Raw genomic sequence first — 22,004 nt, 5'->3', positions numbered from 1 at the left:
CCCCATTTTTGTACAGAAACTGTGAACCACATGAAAGCATTTATGAGCTCTTTTTGCATTATTGGATTCATTGTTGTATTATATATTGGTGGTATATTTTCTAGGACCACAGCAATATGCTGCATACATCTTACTTTTGAAGCTAAGTAAGGCAATAATTGTATGTATCTATCATTTATTGAGCATTAAATTTTTAAATTTTTTGTTCTTAAATTTTGCTATTCTTATCGAACTTCTAGTTATTTGTGGTATATTTTCTGGTGCTATCTTCTGAAGTTGGGCATGAGGTGCCTGAAATTGGTAAAGGAATAAAATTTCTTTCTGCAGCTGATTGCTGATTATTTCAACAAATGATGATAATAATAATAATAATAATTATTATTATTATTATTATTATTATTATTATTATTATTATTTATCATCACACATGTCCCACTAAAATAATACAAACTTTTGACCACTGGGACTTCTACATCTCACATCTGTCTAGTGTTACGATGCAGTGAGATGCTTTCGGAACTTGAAGCAAAATACTACAGACCATGGAATGGATATATAGAAAGCTGTGAGTGATCGATGTCACCTTCTCCATTCCGAGAATGTCTGGGGTAACTGTTGTCTTTTGCTTACATCATAGATATTGTGTGGAAACATTACTATACACGTTAAGTAATTCAGCTGGTTTGTACATAATTTGTATGCAATAGGATGTGTATGCCCCAGGAAACTTCATATAATGTAGAAAACATTGGTGTGTGGTTTGTCAAATGCTCAAATGTTATGCTATAAACTTGTGTGTGTTATTTCATGTTTTTCATTGTCAGAAGAAATGTGTTTTGGGACTGATTTGTGATAGTTTTTCTTTATCGAGTTAGGTTTGTGATAAATTTTAACTTCAGCAGTATGGCTTATTAGTCATTGCAGACTTTACCCCCCCCCCTCTCCCCCTGCCCATTTCCCCCAAGCCAGCACTCGTCACCTCAGTGGTATGCAACCCCACAACAGGCTACAGCAGTCAACTCACCCCACCACCGCCCCACACTGAACCCAGGGTTATTGTGTGGTTCGGTCCCCAGTGGACCCCCCGGGAACGCCTCGCACCAGACGAGTGTAACACCAATGTTTGCGTGGTAGAGTAATGATGGTGTACGCATACGTGGAGAAAGTGTGTGCGGAGCAACCGCCGACATTGTGTAACTGATACAGAATATGGGGAACCAGCCCGCATTTGCTGCGGCAGGTGAAAAACCGCCTTAAAAACCATCCACAGACTGCCCGGCCCAGGCTAATCAGACAGATAGTAATGCCATGACAAATCTTTTACCTCCATAGGAGCTACCCGTCACTGTAATAAAAATGATGTGTCTACCAGCACTATGTCACAGACTTGGATGCATTCTACCTTGCTGCTGAGATGCAGCTACATTATTGTCATATCAGTCATATTTGTTCTGTGAAGCAGCAGTTCATATATAACTAATTCTGTAGAATTTTAATGTTATTGGAAAAATTAGAATGATTTTGTGTCTTATAAGATTTCATGTTCTCCGTCTTATGATTTGTCCTTCGCTTGTCAATGTTGTACGTGTTTATGGATCAGATATTAAAAAAAAGCATCTTGCCTTCTCAACAGGATGAACAAAATTTTATATTTTACTTTCTTTTCCTTTTTTCGTTAGCTCCACGTCTCCTGAATTCTGAAGTGAGAAAAGAAAGCAGTCTACAGAATAAAGGCTCTAAGACAGAAGTCTCCTGGAATTCCGAGTGCAGCTTGTTGGCTGTTGGTAATGACGATGGGTTAGTAAGTTTATTTTTGCATGTTTAGTAGGTAAATGTGAACCTAATCACCACTTCCCAAAGTTTCTGTTCCTTTCTGATGGATGAGTATGCACAAAAATTAGTTCACAGTTAGCAGATACCACAGTACTTTTGACTTCCTCCTCTTTGGTTTTTGCTGCTGCTGTGTGATTTGAATGATTCTAGCAAAAAATACTCTTCACTGTGAATTAGTGACAGGATACTTTTGTGAATACTCTGTTATTTTGATTCACTGGAATACTTTTCATAATAGCTGCTGCATAATACTGTTGTTCAGCATACTACAGTAGATATTTTTAATTTTTTTCTTGTTTTCTATGTCACGAAATCTCCCTTTAAGTAGTTATCTGTGTAGTGTTTACATCCTAGTGGTTACTTCTGCTTACAAATCAACGCATGTTGTGCCGTTGCTTTTCAGTTCTTCATATGTTAAGAACTGATTTTGATGTTGTTGAATAGTTATTTGTGTTCTGTAGTTTTAGTGCAGGACATGTGTTTCCATGTTTCTATTATTGGAAAATTGTCACATTTCATAAATACTGAATTTGTTATAGATTAGTCAGTAATGTGAGAATTGTGCATTGGTCTTTCACTTGCATGAAGGCAAATGAAGAATTTGGTGAGGTTCTCTCAAGAAGTTGTGGATTGTGTAAGAGTAATAACAGAATGATAGAGTAGAGAAGAATGATTCACTAGAAATGCCTTTTTTTTATTTAGACTGATTAAAGGGAAAGAGGCAGTGGGAATTGGGAAATACGAGGTGCATTCAAGTTCTAAGGTCTCCGACTTTTTTTCTCTGGACTGGAAAGAGATAGAAACATGCGCATTATTTCAAAATCAGGCCGCGTTCATTGTCAATACGTCCCAGAGATGGCAGCACCATATGGCAGATGGAATTTTACCGCCAGTGGCGAGAATGAGAACTGTTTTAAATACTTAAAATGGCGACATTTTCCGTACTTGAACAGCGTGCAATCATTCGTTTTTTGAATTTGCGTGGTGTGAAACCAATTGAAATTCATCGACAGTTGAAGGAGGCATGTGGTGATGGAGTTATGGATGTGTCGAAAGTGCGTTCGTGGGTGCGACAGTTTAATGAAGGCAGAACATCGTGTGACAACAAACCGAAACAACCTCGAGCTTGCACAAGCTGGTCTGACGACATGATCGAAAAAGTGGAGAGAATTGTTTTGGGGGATCGCCGAATGACTGTTGAACAGATCGCCTCCAGAGTTGGCATTTCTGTGGGTTCTGTGCACACAATCCTGCATGACAACCTGAAAATGCGAAAAGTGTCATCCAGGTGGGTGCCACGAATGCTGACGGACGACCACATGGCTGCCCGTGTGGCATGTTACCAAGCAATGTTGTCGCGCAACAACAGCATGAATGGGACTTTCTTTTCGTCGGTTGTGACAATGGATGAGACATGGATGCCATTTTTCAATCCAGAAACAAAGCGCCAGTCAGCTCAATGGAAGCACACAGATTCACCGCCACCAAAAAAATTTCGGGTAACCGCCAGTGCTGAAAAAATGATGGTGTCTATGTTCTGGGACAGCGAGGGCGTAATCCTTACCCATTGCGTTCCAAAGGGCACTATGGTAATAGGTGCATCCCACGAAAATGTTTTGAAGAACAAATTCCTTCCTGCACTGCAACAAAAACGTCCGGGAAGGGCTGCGCGTGTGCTGTTTCACCAAGACAACGCACCCGCACACCGAGCTAACGTTACGCAACAGTTTCTACATGATAACAACTTTGAAGTGATTCCTCATGCTCCCTACTCACCTGACCTGGCTCCTAGTGACTTTTTGGCGTTTTCCAACAATGATAGACACTCTCCGTGGCCGCACATTCACCAGCCGTGCTGCTATTGCCTCAGCGATTTTCCAGTGGTCAAAACAGACTCCTAAAGAAGCCTTCACCACTGCCATGGAATCATGGCGTCAGCGTTGTGAAAAATGTGTACGTCTGCAGGGCGATTATGTCGACAAGTAACGCCAGTTTCATCGATTTCGGGTGAGTAGTTAATTAGAAAAAAATTGGAGGCCTTACAACTTGAATGCACCTCGTAGTAACAAGAGAAAGACAAAGGTAGAGAATTTGTAAAATGTAGGATGAGGGAGATGCATAGGTGTAATATTAAGGTAACAGTGTGATGAAAGCAAAGCTGCACATAGCCAGATTACAGAGAACATAGGGGCTTTGTGTAAATATTTTGATGGAGAAAGATCAAGTGATATAGTAGGAAACATGCTAATGATTAGATGTGGAAAAGGAGAGAAGTAGAAAGACTGGATGCATTGATGGAGTGAGGGCTGAGTAGTGCTGGAATGGGAACAGGGAAGGGGCTGTATGGGTGAGAAAAATGACCAACGAAGATTGGGGCCAGGAGGGTTAGGGAATGTAGGGTATATTGCAGGGGGAGTTCCAACCAGCGCAATTCAGAAAAGCTGGTGTTGGTGGGAAGGATCCCTACGGCACTGACTGTGAAGCAGTCATTGAAATGAAGAATGTCATGTTGGGCAGTGTGCTCAGCAACAGGGTGGTCCACTTGTTTCTTGGCTATAGTTTGTTGGTGGCCATTCATTTGGACAGACAGTTTGTTGGTTGCCATGCCCAAATAGAATGCAGCACAGTGGTTGCAGTTTAGCTTGTAGATTACATGACTGGTTTCACAGGTAGCTCTGCCTTTGATGGGATAGGTGATGCTTGTGCTGGGACTGGAGTAGGTGGTGGTAGCAGGAGGATGTATGGGACAGTTCTTGCATTTAGGTGTATTACAGGGATATTAGGTAAGGGGTTGGGAGCAGGGGTTGTGTAGGGATGGACGAGTATATTGTGTAGGTTTGGTGGACGGTGGAATACCACTGTGGGGTGTGTGGGAAGGATAGTGGGCAGTACATTTCTCTTTTCAGGGTACAATGAGAGGTAGTCGAAACCCTGGTGGAGAATGTAATTCAGTTGCTCTAGTCCTGGATGGTACAAAGTTACAAGGGGAATGCTCCTCTGTGGCCATACGGTGAGACTTTGAGAAGTTCTGGGAGACGGGAAAGATAAGACATGAGAGATTTGTTTTTGTACGAGGTTCGGAGGATAATTATGGTTTGTGAAGGCCCCAGTGAGACCCTCGATATATTTCAAGAGGGACTGCTCATCACTGCAGATGCGATGACCACAGGTGGCTAGGCTGTAAGGAAGGGACTTCTTGGTATGGAACGAGTGGCAGCTGTCAAAGTGGAGGTATTGCTAGTGGTTAGTAGGTGTGATATGGACAGAGGTACTGATGAAGCCATCTTTTAGGTGGAGGTTAACATCTAGGAAGGTTGTTTGTTGGGTTGAGTAGGACCAGGTGAAGCAAATGGGGGAGAAGCTGTTGAGGTTCTGGACAAATGTGGATAGGGTGTCCCCCACCCTCTATCCAGAATGCAAAGATGTCATCAGTGAATCTGAACAAGGTGAGAGGTTTAGGATTCTGGTTGTTCAGGAAGGATTCCTCTAGGTGGTCCATAAAGGTTGGCATAGGATGGTGCCATGCAAATGCCCATAGCCATACCCCAGATTTGTTTGTAGGTAATGCGTTCAAAGGAGAAGTAATTGTGGGTGAGAATATAGCTGGTCATGGTGACTTGGAAGGAGGCTGTTGGTTTGGAATCCATCAGGTGTTGGGAAGGGTAGTGTTCAACAGTGGTAAGGCCATGGGCATTAGGGATGTTAGTGTAAAGGGAGATGACATCTGTAGTGATGAGCAGGGCACTGTGTGGTATAGGGACAGGAAGTGTGGAGAGTTGGTGGTGGAAATGGTTGGTATCTTTTATATAGGGGAGTAGTTCCCGTATAGTAGGCTGAAGATGTTGGTCTATGCAAGCAGAGACTATCTCAGTGGGTGCACAGTAACTGGCCACAATGAGGTGTCCTGGGTGGTTGGGTTTATGGACTTTAGGAAGCATGTAGAAGGTAGGAGTGCAGGGAGTGGTAGGGGTGAGGAGAGAGATGGACTCTGGTGAGAGGTTCTGGTATGAGCTCAAGGAATTTGAGGAAAGACTGGAGATCCTGCTGGATTTCTGGAATGGGGTCACTGTGGCAAGGTTTGTAGGTAGATGTATCTGACAGCTGGCAGAATCCTTTTGTGGTTGAAAACAACAGTGGTGGAGCTTTTGTCGGCAGATAGTATCGTAAGGTTGGGATCTGTTTTTAGATGGTGGACTGCTGCTGATTCTGTGGATGTAAGATTAATTTGCATGTTGAGAAATTTGGGGAATGATTGTGAGGCAAGGTTCGAGGTTAAGAAGTTCTGTCAACAGGGGGTGATTTGGGGGCTGTGGGGGTGGATCACGGTTGGCTGGAGGACTGAACTGAGTCAGGCAGAGTTCAACATTGGTCTTTGGTTGAGTCTGATTGGTAGGGTTGGTGGCGAAACAAGTGGACCACCCTCTTGCTGAGTGCGCTGCCCAACACGACATCCTTCATTTCAGTGACTACTTCACAGCCTGTGCCCACCAACACCAGTTTTTCTGAATTGCACTGGTGGGAACTCCCCCTTGCAATATATCCTACGTTTCTGTAATCCTCCTGGCCTCAACGTTTGCTAGATATTTTTCTCACCCATCCAGCCCCTTCCCTGTTCCTAATCTAGCACTACACAGCCTTCACTCCACCATCATACCCAGTCTTTTTACCTTTTATGTTTCTACAATCCACCCCATACCCTCCACCTCTCTCCCTCTTCCCTGCCCTCCGTCTAACCTCTCAACTGCATCTAGCTGCCCTACCCACTCTCCACCTCGCCCTTGTACACTCCCAAGGAGTACTTCACTGTCCCTCAGCCCTGTCCCAAAGCTTATAATTTGACAGTCTTTTTGTTGTGCCTATCTGCGACTCAGCATCTCCACTATATGGTGAGATACAACTTTCCTTTTCATAATGTTTGTACATTCCATCCTGGATTTTCCATTGTTTGATTACAATAGTTTTTTTTCCATGATAAGCAAAACATTATTTTATCTGCATTTTGCAACATAACTTTTATGATTCTGGGAGTCCGAGTTTGACATAAAATGGGCTCTGGTGGAACTAATTGCAAAAAAGTAAATATAGTTGAAGCTGTGGTGGAGTGAAAGAGATGTCTCTCTCTAACACTTTATTGAAGGCACCGAACATGATCTACAAAAAATATTCACACATGTAAAAATTGAACACAGAGTGAAAAATATTGAACTAAGAAGGTTTTGCATAGATGAGAACCTAGAAACATGCTTGTGAGTTGTTAATGAAGAATACATCTCTTGTAATTGTGTGCAGACCTTGCTGCAGAACTTACCTAGATATTAAAGCCTCTCCTAGTTAGCATCATTCTTGATCATGGCATGGACCTTACCGTTCGTGGGGAGGCTTGCGTGCCTCAGCGATACAGATAGCTGTACCGTAGGTGCAACCACAATGGAGGGGTACCTTTTGAGAGGACAGACAAACGTGTGGTTCCTGAAGAGGGGCAGCAGCCTTTTCAGTTGTTGCAGGGGCAACAGTCTGGATGATTGACTGATCTGGCCTTGTAAGACTAACCAAAATGACCTTTTTGTGCTGGTAGTGCGAACAGCTGAAAGCAAGGGGAAACTACAGCCGTAATTTTCCCCGAGAACATGCAGCTTTACTGTATGATTAAGTGATGATGGCATCCTCATGGGTAAAATATTCCACAGGTAAAATAGTCCCCCATTCAAATCTCCAGTCGGAGACTACTCAGGAGGACATTGTTATCAGGAGAAAGAAAACTGGCGCTCTACGGATCGGAGCATGGAATGTCAGATCCCTTAATTGGGCAGGTAGGTTAGAAAATTTAAAAAGGGAAATGGATAGGTTAAAGGTAGATATAGGGGAATTAGTGAAGTTCGGTGGCAGGAGGAACAAGACTTTTGGTCAGATGAATACAGGGTTATAAATACAAAATCAAATGGGGGTAATGCAGGAGTAGGTTTAATAATGAATAAAAAAAATAGGAATGCGGGTAAGCTACTACAAACAGCACAGTGAACGCATCATTGTGGCCAAGGTAGATACGAAGCCCACACCTACCACAGTAGTACAAGTTTATATGCCAACTAGCTACGCAGATGACGAAGAGATTAATGAAATGTATGATGAGATAAAAGAAATTATTCGTATAGTGAAGGGAGACGAAAATTTAATAGTCATGGGTGACTAGAATTTGGTAGTATGAAAAGAAAGAGAAGGAAATGTAGTAGTTGAATATGGAATGGGGGTAAGAAATGAAAGAGGAAGCTGCCTGGTAGAATTTTGCACAGAACATAACTTAATAGCTAACACTTGGATCAAGAATCATAAAAGAAGATTGTATACATGCAAGAGGCCTGGAGATACTTGAAGGTTTCCTATAGATTATATAATGGTAAGACAGAGATTTAGGAACCAGGTCTTAAATTGTAAGACATTTCTAGAGGCAGATGTGGACTCTGACCACAATCCATTGGTTATGAACTGTAGATCAAAACTGAAGAATCTACAAAAGGGTGGGAATTTAAGGAGATGGGGTCTGGATAAACTGACAGAACCAGAGGTTGTAGAGCATTTCAGGGAGATCATTAAGGAACAATTGAGAGGAATAGGTGAAAGAAACACTGTAGAAGAAGAATAGGTAGCTTTGAGGGATGAAATATTGAAGGCAGCAGAGGATCAAGTAGGTAAAAAGACGAGGGCTAGTAGAAATCCTTGGGTAACAGAAGAAATATTGAATTTAATTGATGAAAGGAGAAAATATAAAAACGCAGTAAATGAAGCAGGCAAAAAGGAATACAAACGTCTCAAAAATGAGATCGACAGGAAGTGCAAAATGGCTAAGCAGGGATGGCTAGAGGACAAATGTAAGGCTGTACAGGCTTATCTCATGAGGGGTAAGATAGATACTGCCTACAGGAAAATTAAAGAGACCTTTGGAGAAAAGAGAACCACTTGCATGAATATCAAGAGCTCAGATGGAAACCCAGTTCTAAGCAAAGAAGAGAAAGCAGAAAGGTGGAAGGACTGTATAGAGGTTCTGTATGAGGGTGATGTGTTTGAGGACAATATTATGGAAATGGAAGGTGATGTAGATGAAGATGAAATGGAAGATATGATACTGCATGAAGAGTTTGACAGAGCACTTGAAGACCTAACCCGAAACAAGGACCTTGGAGTAGACAACATTCCATTAGAACTACTGATAGCCTTGCGAGAGCCAGTCCTGACAAAACTCCACCATCTGGTGAGCAAGATGTATGAGACAGGTGAAATTCCCTCAGACTTCAAGAAGAATATAACAATTCCAATCCCAAAGAAAGCAGGTTTTGACAGATATGAAAATTACCGAACTATCAGTTTAATAAGCCACGGTGCAAAATAATAACATGAATTCTTTACAGACGAATGGAAAAACTGGTGGAAGCCAACCTCAGGGATGATCAGTTTGGATTCCGTAGAAATGTTGGAACACGTGAGGCAATATTGACCCTACGACTTATCTTAGAAAATAGATTAAGGAAAGGCAAACCTACGTTTCTAGCATTTGTAGACATAGAGAAAGCTTTTGACAAGGTTGACTGGAATACTCTCCTTCAAATTCTGAAGGTGGCAGGGGTAAAATACAGGGAGCGAAAGGCTATTTACAATTTGTACAGAAACCAGATGGCAGTTATAAGAGTCGAGGGACATGAAAGGGAAGTAGTGGTTGGGAAGGGAGTGATACAGGGTTGTAGCATATCCCCAATGTTATTCAATATGTATATTGAGCAAGCAGTAAAGGAAACAAAAGAAAAATTGAGTAGGAATTAAAATCCGTGGAGAAGAAATAAAAACTTTGAGATTCACCGATGACATTGTAATTCTGTCAGACACAGCAAAGGACCTGGAAGAGCAGCTGAATGGAATGAACAGTGTCTTGAGAGGAGGATATAAGATGAACATCAACAAAAGCAATATGAGGATAATGGAATGTAGTCGAATTAAATCGGGTGATGCTGAGGGTATTAGATTAGGAAATGAGACGCTTAAAGTAGTAAATGAGTTTTGTTATTTGGGGACCAAAATAACTGATGATGGTCGAAGTAGAGAGGATATAAAATGTAGACTGGCAATGGCAAGAAATGTGTTTCTGAAGAAGAGAAATTTGTTAACATCGAGTATAGATTTAAGTGTCAGGAAGACGTTTCTGAAGGTATTTGTATGGAGTGTGGCCATGTATGGAAGTGAAACATGGACGATAAATAGTTTGGACAAGAACAGAATAGAAGCTTTCGAAATGTGGTGCTACAGAAGAATGCTGAAGATTAGATGGGTAGATCACATAACTAATGAGGAGGTATTGAATAGAATTAGGGAGAAGAGAAATTTGCGGCACACCTTGACCAGAAGAAGGGATCGGTTGGTAGGACATGTTCTGAGGCATCAAGGGATCACCAATTTAGTATTGGAGGGCAGCATGGAGGGTAAAAATCGTAGAGGGAGACGAAGAGATGAATACACTAAGCAGATTCAGAAGGATGTAGGTTGCAGTAGGTACTGGGAGATGAAGAAGCTTGCACAGGATAGAGTAGCATGGAGAGTTGCATCAAACCAGTCTCTGGACTGAAGACCACAACAACAATGGTGTTTGTTCATTGACGTACATGACACCACAGTTTAGATGATGATAATGCACACATTTAATTCCTTTGAAGTTCAGTTATTAATTATGGTGTCCAGTTTTTACACTACAAACAAATTATTAACACAGGTCTTCAGGCTAGCATGCACAATCACAGTGGTAACATTTTCAATTACAGAATGAAGTAAACAGTTCCTTTTGATTTGAAAATATTGCAGTTATCACTTAGTATTGTTCCTGTTAAAAGACAGTTACATTCCAGTGGTTCATTTAAGTGAGTCCATCAAATGAGTCATTGAATCTAACAATAACTCAATCAGTTCACAATGACAGTCCACAGTACTTGTTTGAAAATTATTGAGTTTCACACTTGTCAGTCCATGTATTTTCACATATTGGATGTACGTAATTGTGATGTGAGTCAACAACGAGAGCACGTCCTACATAGATGTTACTCATTTACTTTAAAAATGCAGACTGACAATTTTGGATGATGTCCTACTACTTATAGATAGATGTAAGAATGAACTGTCATTTTGAAAACTCATAATACTTTGTATAATGGCTAGGTTGGAATTTACTGTTTTTGATGTGATACAAGAATCAGCGAAGTTTTAGATTACAAAAAAAATTTATTGGTTATTTTTCTTTTTCTTTCTATGACTGCTGTTAACAGTTTCTGGCAATTTTCACACACTCAGTTGATTAACAGTAGTCTGATCTAGACAAGTTGAGATATTATATTTAAGACCTCTATTTAAAACGTTAAGTTCTGCTGTATCTGAGGATATGTTGGTTTTCTCAATGACCCTCTTATAGAAAGGAAAATGAGTGGTGGTATAAATTGGTTTCTTTTTGTAACAGTGAGATTTTTGAGCAGATTCAAGGGATAGAAGTTTTTTGTGGCGACATTGAATGATCGGATCTCGCTCCACGATTAACCATCATGAATGGATTTTAAAATAGCATCATAGTGTGTGGCGTGCCATAATTAACTGAGTTTTAAGAGTAACTGAAGTGAGTCTTTCTTACTGTATGATTCATTGTTAATGAAGAAAGAACATTTCTTCATAACCACAAAAGGAGCATAATTTTTCTGAATTTTCATATGTGCTGACACATATTTAGGTATGGATTATCCATTGCCTTTCCTGTGGGGGAAATGCAAAGTATCTTAGGAACAAACAGTCAACCACAATATTTTATGTTCTTCCCTAGTACCGGTCAAGTCTGGATGCGCTTCTTCCATTTCAATAAATGTTAACATTTTGTAATAATTGATTCCAGTACATGGGATATTGTATTTCATGCATTTGGTTCTACATAAAGTGACAGGTCTCCAAAATATTAATGAAAGTTTAACATCTTCTCTTGTTTTTGTGACATAATGCCAATTGTCATGGTACTCACTGCTCTATGGTATGTGGGGCTTGTGGTCTTCCGGTAGCGTTCTCGCTTCCCGCGCACAGGGTCCCGGGTTCTATTCCTGGCGTGGTCAGGGACTTTCTCTGCCTCGAAATGACTGGGTGTTTTGTGTCTTTCATCATTATTTCATCCTCGTTGTTGTTGTTGTAGTCTTCAGTCCTGAGACTGGTTTGATGCAGCCCTCCATGCTACGCTATCCTGTGCAAGCTTCTACCCAGTTCAAAAGTAATAGCAGTGTGCATAGCTATAACACCAGGGGAAATGATGATCTTCACTATGCAGGGTTAAATCTGAGTTTGGCACAGAAAGGGGTAAATTATGCTGCCACAAAAGTCTTTGGTCACCTACCAAACAGCATCAAAAGCCTGACAGATAGCCAACCAACATTTAAAAATAAATTAAAAGAATTTATAGATGACAACCCCTTCTACTCATTGGCTAAATTTTTTGATATAAATTAAGGGGGAAAAAAACAACTTAAACATTAGTGTCATGCAAACATTAGTGTCATGCAATATTTTGTGTCATGTAATATCTTGTACAGACATCTTTTATTAACCTGACACGTTCCACATGATTATGAAGTGTCGTATTCATGATCTATGGAACAAGTATTAATCTAATCTAATCTGTGGTGCATCTCTGAGCCAGGATGAGAGTGCTTGGTAGAAACTACATAAATCAGCAGATACCATGGATCATAATAAAGCAGCTATTGTCATGCCCTGTAGAAATGCTGGTTCCAACCAGATCAGATTACATGCCCAAAACCATTGAAACTTCCAAAGAGTATAAAAGTCTAAACGCACTGTTCAAACTAAAACATATCTGCTGGTGGCGATCATCATTCATTGGTTTGTAGCAGTTCTACCTGCTTTATTTAGTTCTTCGTTTGTTGTCCTCGGTGTCAATGTACTACCTCAAAAATGGGGTGTGGAACTCAAATACAGACTACTTTAAATGATGTAGATGACAGATGCTCAGTCGCGTTTTACAGTCTTTTACTTCCACTTTTCACAACTACCCCATATACACATTTAATATGGCCAGTGCACTATTGTTTAACTTTCCATGAGCCACATTAATAGTTTGCAGGCAAACTTCCGCATACTGCTACAATAGTTTATTATTGATCATCTACAAGCAGTAAAAACCTAATCACAAAGTATACAGTTCTTGAAGAATAGAAAGGTACATATGGAGTAGACATTGTCATTGTTTTAACACACGGCCTATTGGTTTAACACTTATTTCACTGTTTAGTTGATGCATTGTTGTCATTCTAACCAACACAGGTTCCTCGTCTGAAACTTGGCTGTGGACTGACTATTTTTTGACCAAAAATTGGGCCTTTATTTATCCTCACAATAATAGGTACTGAAACTACACAGAAATTACAATTAAAACTTAACTCATTAAATTAACTGAATGCATTGAAAAATTTGTCCTTTTGTAACAGTTTTTTCTACTAGAAGAGGTAGTTCGAATTATTTGTTTAAATCATGAAATTAACAAATATAAGTATGCAAACAATACTTTTGACAAAACTGTTAACTACTTTGGAATTAATGAAGGGATGGTTTTGCTAACATATTTACAAATAGAGCCAAATAGATACTTTAAGATTACTATTAGTTGTTCCTCCAAACGTTTATAATGAATACAGAATTTATGTTTGTTTATACGTCAAAAGTTGAATTTAAGTTGCGAGACAATTACCGATTTCCCCCAACAACAAAAGATACTAACACAGAATAGTCAATATGAATTAGTAAACCAATTACCTACATAAAACTAAGCACAAGATTAGATTTGGTGTGATATTCTTTAAAACTGAGGGCCAACCTTTCCCTTTTATGAAAACACAGTTTATATTCACACATGTTAATGGTAATTAGTTAAAAGTGAAAAAAACGAATTGAAGAAGGCAGATGGTAAAACAAGAAGGGAGGTAAAAAATATCCCAGCTTGCTTCGTCACAGGTTCTGTAAGTGTTGTGCAATACATCACTACAATGCCTCTGCTGTAGCCTCCATTGTAATCCAAAGGTGTAGAGGGGCATGATCAGCATGGTCACCATCACAGCAGTTGGTATGCTGCTAATTCTGCATTTTATGGCTAAGCAGACCAATCTCTTCATCTTGCCAATGCTACATTTACTCTCAACCTCTTGCATGAGTCATACCCCAGGGGCCTAAATATGGTAAGATGTCATTGTCATCCAGCTGCAAGCCTAGAACCTCATGTAACTAGTTTTGCTATTTAATTAAAGATTAGTAGTGTAATTGTTTTCTTCTTGTGGTTGTATTAAAATGTCATGAATAATTATTCAGCCTCTAAAAATTCCTTTGAGGACAACTTTTTTTCTCGTAAGATTACAAGTTTTATCTTAAAACGCATAACAAATCTACATATAACAATATTGTCTTCTGGACTCCAACAATATTGTCTTCTGGACTCCAAGGGCTACGTTACTCGCATTTCCATTGTAGCTATTGATAACTAATAATGAAATTCATGCAAAAATTGTGATTTTTATCATTTGCAATGGAACAAATTGAATTGCCTTGCACAAGAAAACTACTATAGTTTACATTGTGACGCACACTAGTTCTTTGGCATTATTTTGCACATTTATTTGTGAAGTTAACTAAATCATTAAATTATTGATATTAATAGTTGTTATTGTTATACTGTTAGTTCCTCGGGACTGTTCTGGGATGGGAAAATGTACTGACTTTTTCACAGGGATTCGTGTAATGCACTAGTCCAAAAAGTGTCGAGACTGGATTAATAAAACATAGAGAAGCATTAAAATGGTGTTTTGAATGTTGTAGATACTCAACAAAGTTCCCTTCGTCTGAGTACAACACGCAGAAAATTCTTACAAGCATGTGAAACTGTCAGAAAAGTAATTCTTTGGAATCTTGCTCATCTCTGGCGTCACATCGGCTTGAATGTCAGTTATGTCATCAAGCTGTTGACCCTTCATTAGAATTTCTGCACTTTGTTGTTTTGCAGTAGGTTCATATTGATAGCATCAAGTCTTGCCACCCTGTACAATTTTTTTTTAGTAAAGAATTATCCATGTTCCACATTTCAATCAAGTCAAGTTGGGAAATTACCTTCATACCGACTGCCACAACACATGTATCAAGGTAACTTTGAACATTAATAACTTCTAAACTGTACAAGATGGACAAAAACAAATTACATCACTCAATTTCAGAGCTCAATCTAGTGTCATTTTGTGTGTCATACACCCCCCTTCCCATTTAAAAAAAATTACTTGAATCCAAAATGGCGGATTTCAATATTGCGGCCATAAATGACATTCACTCCAAAAGTTACGGCCCCACGTCAAACCTATGTTCCCATTATCACATTTCAATTTTCCCTTTAATCTTCCAACTTATGAAGGTGTCCAAGGACTTTTGACTCGCCCTGTACTGTTTGTTGATGTAATTACTGAGCGAGTCACTCATTGTGAGAGTGTTAGAGCTCTATGTATGGAACACCTTCTGAGCTGCCTATTTACACTGTGATCCAGTGTTTCAGATAGTCTTCTGTTAACTAACACATCGAGGGAAGGTTGTCGAAAATAGTGCATAAAATGGAAACAACAAATTGGCTGTACACCCGGAAGTATACCACTAATAGATCGGAGCATCCCATTGGTGAAAATATGTGTGTGTGTAAGAAAACTTGAAGAAAAAGGTGTGGGACATGTAAATGTAGTAAGCACTGTCTTCTTTTGGTCAAAGATTATAGAAAGCAGTGAATAGTAAGTAGTAAATATGCATAAAAATAACAAATAAAGAGAATAAAACAAATAATGTATAATAACTGTACCGTACAGAATCACCATACAGATTTAGTTTTATTTTGTTTTACTTTTTGCAGGTCCGTCCAAGTCTGGAAAATTCCTGATTTATTAGAAATCAAACTTTACCCTCATAAGAAAGCAATACAGTCTTTGGTGTGGCATCCTGCTAGCACCTATACTGATACAGAATTCTCAGTATGTCGGAACTGGTTGGCAGTTGCATCTAATGAAACAGTAATTAAAGTATATGATTTAAAGCGCCTGTTGGAAGGTATGTAATTATTTATAAGAAAAGAGCAATGTTCATGTGGTGTATTTAATGAGTCGTGTATCACCGCATTATCCTATTGTGTCCAAAATCATCCCACTCCATTCCTTTAACCAAATGGAAGATGTTTTATTGATGGAAAACAAGTTCATGTAAGAGCAGAGTTTATCATAACATTTTTTCAGGTTGATTTAAAGAACATTAAGTTTAAATGTTAAATGCTTGAGGATGTAAACAAAACTGTGACTAATCGTAGTATTGAGAAGGTCTCATGCAATCCTTTGCAATGTTGTGTGATTTTTGATTTCCTATTTGTCACTTACACTTGCAAAAATGTGATCATTGGTGACACTAACAATGTTGATTCCAGTGCTCATCAATCCTTGGTTTGTGTGATTTTGTGAATGATTAACTGTATTTTTAACTATAGTTTGTTGTTTTTATTGCTCAGATATGTTTTGCTAAATCATTTGAGGCATCTGCAGTGATCTTTTTTTATATTTGGGGCTGTTTTTGTCTACAGATGTTCATGTAGAAAAGGCCAGCTGTACTCCATGCTCTTCATTAGTATGTCATAGATTGTCCATTTCTATGTTTGGCATATTGTTGCTGTGGTCTCTTAAGTATAAACACTTGTTACAAATATTTTGAAAGACAATCTGAAAAGCTAAGAAAATATTAAGAGTAAATTAATGATTGTTGAACAAGTGTGCAGCACACTCCTGACCTTGCTAGCCATCTACATTGTCCGTTACAGAATGACACTGTGAGTGGAACAGTAATGACACGAGAGTACAATTTTTGTGCACCAGGAGAATTACTGTTAAGTGACACTAGTATTTGAGTCAAGCTATTAAAATATTCAGTAGTCATCATCTTTCACCTTTCATGTGCTAATTAAACTATGCAGATAAACAGTCAGTGGTTAATCAGGTTGCTGACTTGCAAGGTAGATGTTGTGGATGACTAATAGATGCATAATTTATTAACAAATACATGTAGATATAAATAACTCTGAACTATATTAAAGAAGACTACGTACAACAAAGGGAGTACACAAATGGGACGGAAATCCATAAATATGATATACATGCACAGACAAACAAATGATTACAATTTCTGAAAAAAATGGATGTTATATTCAAGAGAAAATGATTCAGAAATTGAGCATATCAGTAATGTGTTGGTCTACCTCTCGTCTTCATGCCAAGCATTTATTCAAATTAACATTAATTGATAGGCTTATTGGATTTCCTCCTGAGGGATAACATGTCATATTTTGTCCAACTGGCACATAGATCATCAAAATCCTGAGGTGGTTGGAAGGCCCTGCCCATAATGCTCCAAACATGCTTGATTGGGGAGTGATTGAATGACCTTGCTGGCCAAGATAGGGTTTAGCGAGCCTGAAGACAACAGTAGAACCTCTCCCCATGTGCACATTAACTTGCTGAAATGTAAGCCCAGTATGGCCTGCCGCAAAGGGCAAAAAAACAGGACATCTAAAATAGTCGATATACTGCTGTGCTGCTAGGATGCCAAAGGGGTTCTGCTATAAAATTAAATGACACACAAGACCATTACTCCTGTCTCTCAGGCCGTAGGGTGGGCAACAGTCAGGTTGGTATCCCACCGCTGCCCAGGGTGTCTCCAGATACATCTTTGCTGGTCATCGGAGCTCAGTTCGAAGAAGGACTCATCACCAAAGACAGTTCTACTCCAGTCAATGAGATTCCAAGCCAAAGATAAGTCCCGGACAACAGTGGTATACCAGTCTGACTGTTGCCCAGCATACGGCCTGGCAACCATGAATGATGGTCTGTGGTGCCATTTCTCTTCATAGCAGGATCCCTTTGGTTCTCATCCATAGCAGCCCTACAGCACAGTGGTATGTGAACTATATTCTATGCCCCATTTTGTTCCCTTCATGGCAAGCCATCACGGTCTTGCAATTTCAGCAAGTTAATGCCCACCCACACATGGCGAGAGTTTGTACTTCTTGTCTTCGTGCTTGCCAAACCCTACTTACGCCAGCGAGGTCACCGGATCTCTCCTCAATTGAGAACATTTGGAGCATTAAGGACAGGGCCATCCAACCATGTCAGGATTTTGATGATCTAATGTGACATTCATTTGATTGATGATTTTGTGCAAGCTTTAACAACAGTATAAATATTAAGTGGAAGCAATGCAGATGCAGACTTGATGTGAGAATCTTCTGCTTTATACTTATATGGTGGAGAATGCAGTTCGTCATTGTCTTCCTCATATGCAGTTTGTCTTATCTAGACCATAGACGAATAATATCTTGAGGCATAATTCCCTATCTTGAACAGTTTAACTGGTTACTTGGCTCTGTCATCATTTATGCCAAGAGGAAATGGTTTAGAAAGTTAAATATTTGATTATATAGAAAGCATTAGGGAGTGTAAGGGCCAGCAGTAAATGGCAGTGATGTGAAGAGTTAATGAGGCTGCTACGTCACTGGGTCTTGATAGATCTGTGTACACTTAGCCTTGCAATACCTTAGATAGTGAATAGACATTGTTTAATAAAATAATTAAAATTTAATTACAGAAAAAATAACTTACTTCATTTAGTACAAACACAATTATGATGTATTAAGAGTTGAAAACAAGAAAAAGAAGCCACAAGTTAACATTTAAAAAAATGAAAGATCAGTGTTTAATTACAGAATGTACGTATAGCCACCTTGGCTGCATAAAATCGTTGCCAAATTGACCATGGTTTTGACAGCTCTAAGTCGGTCTTCACCAGAATAAAAACTACATAGGTTTATCTAAAAAAAATATAATGACATGGCTCAAAAATACAATATAATTAATAGGATTACTTCAATATATTGTACAAACAGTGTACTTACATGTAATCACACCATAGGTGAAAAACATCTGAGCAAAAATGCTCTTGTCAAGTTGAAAAAATTACAAGAATAAAAATTAAACTGTAAAAATATAACATGTTTGTCAATTGGAATAAAATGTTCCATTGAAATACAATGGCAGTCACGAGGTCACTTAGAGTGAAACAACTGTATCAAACTGCCGCTATCAGCAGACTAGACGGCTAACAGGCCTAGGCTTAGATTAGATTAGATTATGTTCCATAGATCTGTGCTGAGGAGATCCTCGTGGATGTGGAACATGTCATTTTTTTTTTTTTAAAGCTGAAATAACAATACTAATAGTATGAATATATACAATACATCATTTGTTTCTATTAAAAAATTCGTCAATGTAGTAGAAGGAGTTGGCCACTAGTAAGTCTTTCAGGCTCCTTTTAAACTGATCTTTATTTGTAACTAAATTTTTTTATGTTTACTGCAAATTATTGAAGATGAGTGTTCCTGAGTAGTGGACCCCTTTTTGAACTAAAGTAAGTGCTTCTAAGTCCTTGTGCAGATCATTTTTGTTCCTGGTATTGTATGTATGAACTGAGCTGTTTGTTGGAAAAAGAGATATATTATTTAGGACAAATTTCATTAATGAGTAAATATACTGAGAGGCAGTAGTTAGTATACCCAGTTCTTTGAAGAGGTTTCTACAGGACGTCCGTGAATTTACTCCACAAATAATACGTATTACACGCTTTTGGACTCTGAAAACTTTTGTTTGACTTGAAGAGTTACCCCAAAATATTATACCATATGACAATATGGAATGAAAGTAGGCAAAGTATGCAAGCTTTTTCATTTTTATGTTGCCTATGTCTGCTAACACTCGAATTGCAAATACAGATTTGTTAAGGCGTTTCTGCAGTTCTGTGGTGTGCTCTTCCCAACTGAATTTATTATCAAGTTGTATTCCCAGGAATTTAAGACTGTCAACCTCTTCTATCTGCTCTTCTTTGTATTTTATGCATATGCTGGGTGGAAACCTCTTACAGGTTCTAAATTGCATATAGTGAGTCTTTTCGAAGTTTAATGTCAGTGAGTTGGCTTTAAACCATTTATTAATATCCATGAAAATGTCATTAGCAGATCTTTCTAGAACTACACTTGACATACTATTTATTGCAATACTTGTGTCATCTGCAAACAAAATGAACTCTGCTTCTGACAGTGTAACTGATGAGAGATCATTAATGCACACAAGAAAAAGCAATGGCCCTAAGATGGATTCTTGTGGGACACCACATGTAATTTCTTCCCATTCTGATGATGATGACTGATGACTTAATTCACTAGTCCCTTGCACTGACACCCTTTGTTTCCTGTTAGTGAGGTATGACTTGAACCATTTTGCAGCACTGCCCGTGACACCATAGAATTCTAATTTACTTAAAAGGATGTTGTGGTTCACACAATCAAATGCCTTTGACAAATCACAGAAAATACCTGCTGCTTGTAATTTGTTATTTAATGAATTAAGTACATTTTCACTGTAGGTGTAAATAGCCTTCTCGATATCAGAACCCTTCAGAAATCCAAACTGTGTTCTTGATAATATGTTATTTGTGGTCAGATGGTTGAGCAGCTGCCTGTACATTACTTTTTCTAAAATTTTTGAGAATGCTGGCAAAAGTGAAATCGGTCTGTAGTTTGATGGTATCTCTTTATCCCCTTTCTTGAATAGAGGCTTAACATCTGCATATTTTAGCCAGTCAGGAAATGTCCCAGTTATAATTGACTGTTTACACAAGTAACTTAGAATTGTACTAAACTCACAAGAACATGCCTTAATTAACTTTGTTGATATTTCATCATACCCACTAGAATGCTTTGTTTTTAAAGATTTTATTATGGACGTTATTTCTTTTGGTGAAGTGAGTGATATATTCATGTACTTGAAGCTATTTGTGAAGGCTAGTTTCAGATATTCAAGGGCATTATTTACTGATCCTGAAAGTCCCATTCTATCAGTAACGGATATAAAGTACTTGTTAAATAGATTTGCCACACTATGCCCATCAGTTACTAATGTGTCATCTACCCTTAGTGCTATTTGCTCCTGTTCCTTTCTGGTTCTAACAGTCTGCTCTTTCACTATATCCCAAATTGTTTTTATTTTGTTCCCTGACATTGCTATCTTCTTCTCGTAGTGCATTTGTTTAGACGTCTGAATTACTTTTTTTAATGTTTTACAGTATTCCTTGTATTTAGCTAAATCATCAGCATTGGAGCTATTCTTGGTCGACAGATACATTTTCCTTTTTGTCTTACAGGAAATCTTTATTCCTTGTGTAATCCATGGTTTTATTATAGACTTCTGTTTAATTTGAGTAACTTTTAGAGGAAAACAGCTTTCAAACATGGTACTGACATTGTTCATGAATGTGTTATATTTTTCATTCATGTCATGAGCACTATAAACATCTTTCCAGTTCATATCTTTGAGCAGTTTTCTAAAACACTCAATTTTTGGTTGATTGACTACTCTCCTGTACTCAGATTTAGCAGTCTTGATAATCTGCTTAGAATTTACATCTAAAACAAGGAGCTGCATGTCATGATCTGATAATCCATTTATAACAGGTTTTATGATATGATTTTGTTCCTTTGATTTGTCTATAAAAATGTTATCAATGGCTGTCCTTGAGGATTTAGTGATCCTAGTTGGAAAGTTTACAGTGTGAGTTAGATTGAAAGACAACATTACTAACTGCAGTGAATGTTTACTGGAATATTGCATTAGAAAATCTGTATTAAAGTCACCAGCAATCAAAATTTCTTTGTTTCTTCCTGTTAAATAACCCAAAAGAGCTTCTAGATGATCTAAGAATAGATTATAATTTCCTGCATGTGCTCGGTAAATAGTTATTATTATATAGGATCTGTTATGGAACTCTACTTCTGTTGCACATGCTTCTAGATGCTGCTCTAAACAAGAATTTATCAATGTCAATGTTCTTGAATTTATGGCAGTTTTTTGATAAATGTGGCAACTCCTCCTCCATCCATATCTACTCTGCAGAAGTAGGAAGCTAGCTTAAATCCTGAAATGTCTAACATATCTATATCAGTGGTCACTTGATGTTCAGAGAGGCAGATTATGTCAATTTGGTTAGAT

General features: G+C 38.5%; 1 protein-coding gene across 1 annotated transcript in view; it reads left to right on the top strand.

Moving 5' to 3' along the window:
- LOC126253158 (gem-associated protein 5) overlaps positions 1 to 22,004 on the top strand; it is a 413,052-nt gene that overhangs the window by 196,524 nt on the left and 194,524 nt on the right. The window contains exons 10-11 of the mRNA XM_049954316.1: positions 1,680 to 1,797; positions 15,785 to 15,978. Of these exons, the coding sequence (XP_049810273.1) occupies positions 1,680 to 1,797; positions 15,785 to 15,978 (312 nt within the window). The remainder of the gene's footprint in view (positions 1 to 1,679; positions 1,798 to 15,784; positions 15,979 to 22,004) is intronic.

Source organism: Schistocerca nitens, chromosome 4 (genome assembly GCF_023898315.1).
Source record: "Schistocerca nitens isolate TAMUIC-IGC-003100 chromosome 4, iqSchNite1.1, whole genome shotgun sequence".
Lineage (NCBI taxonomy): Eukaryota > Metazoa > Arthropoda > Insecta > Orthoptera > Acrididae > Schistocerca > Schistocerca nitens.
This window is presented reverse-complemented; position numbering and strand designations above follow the sequence as displayed.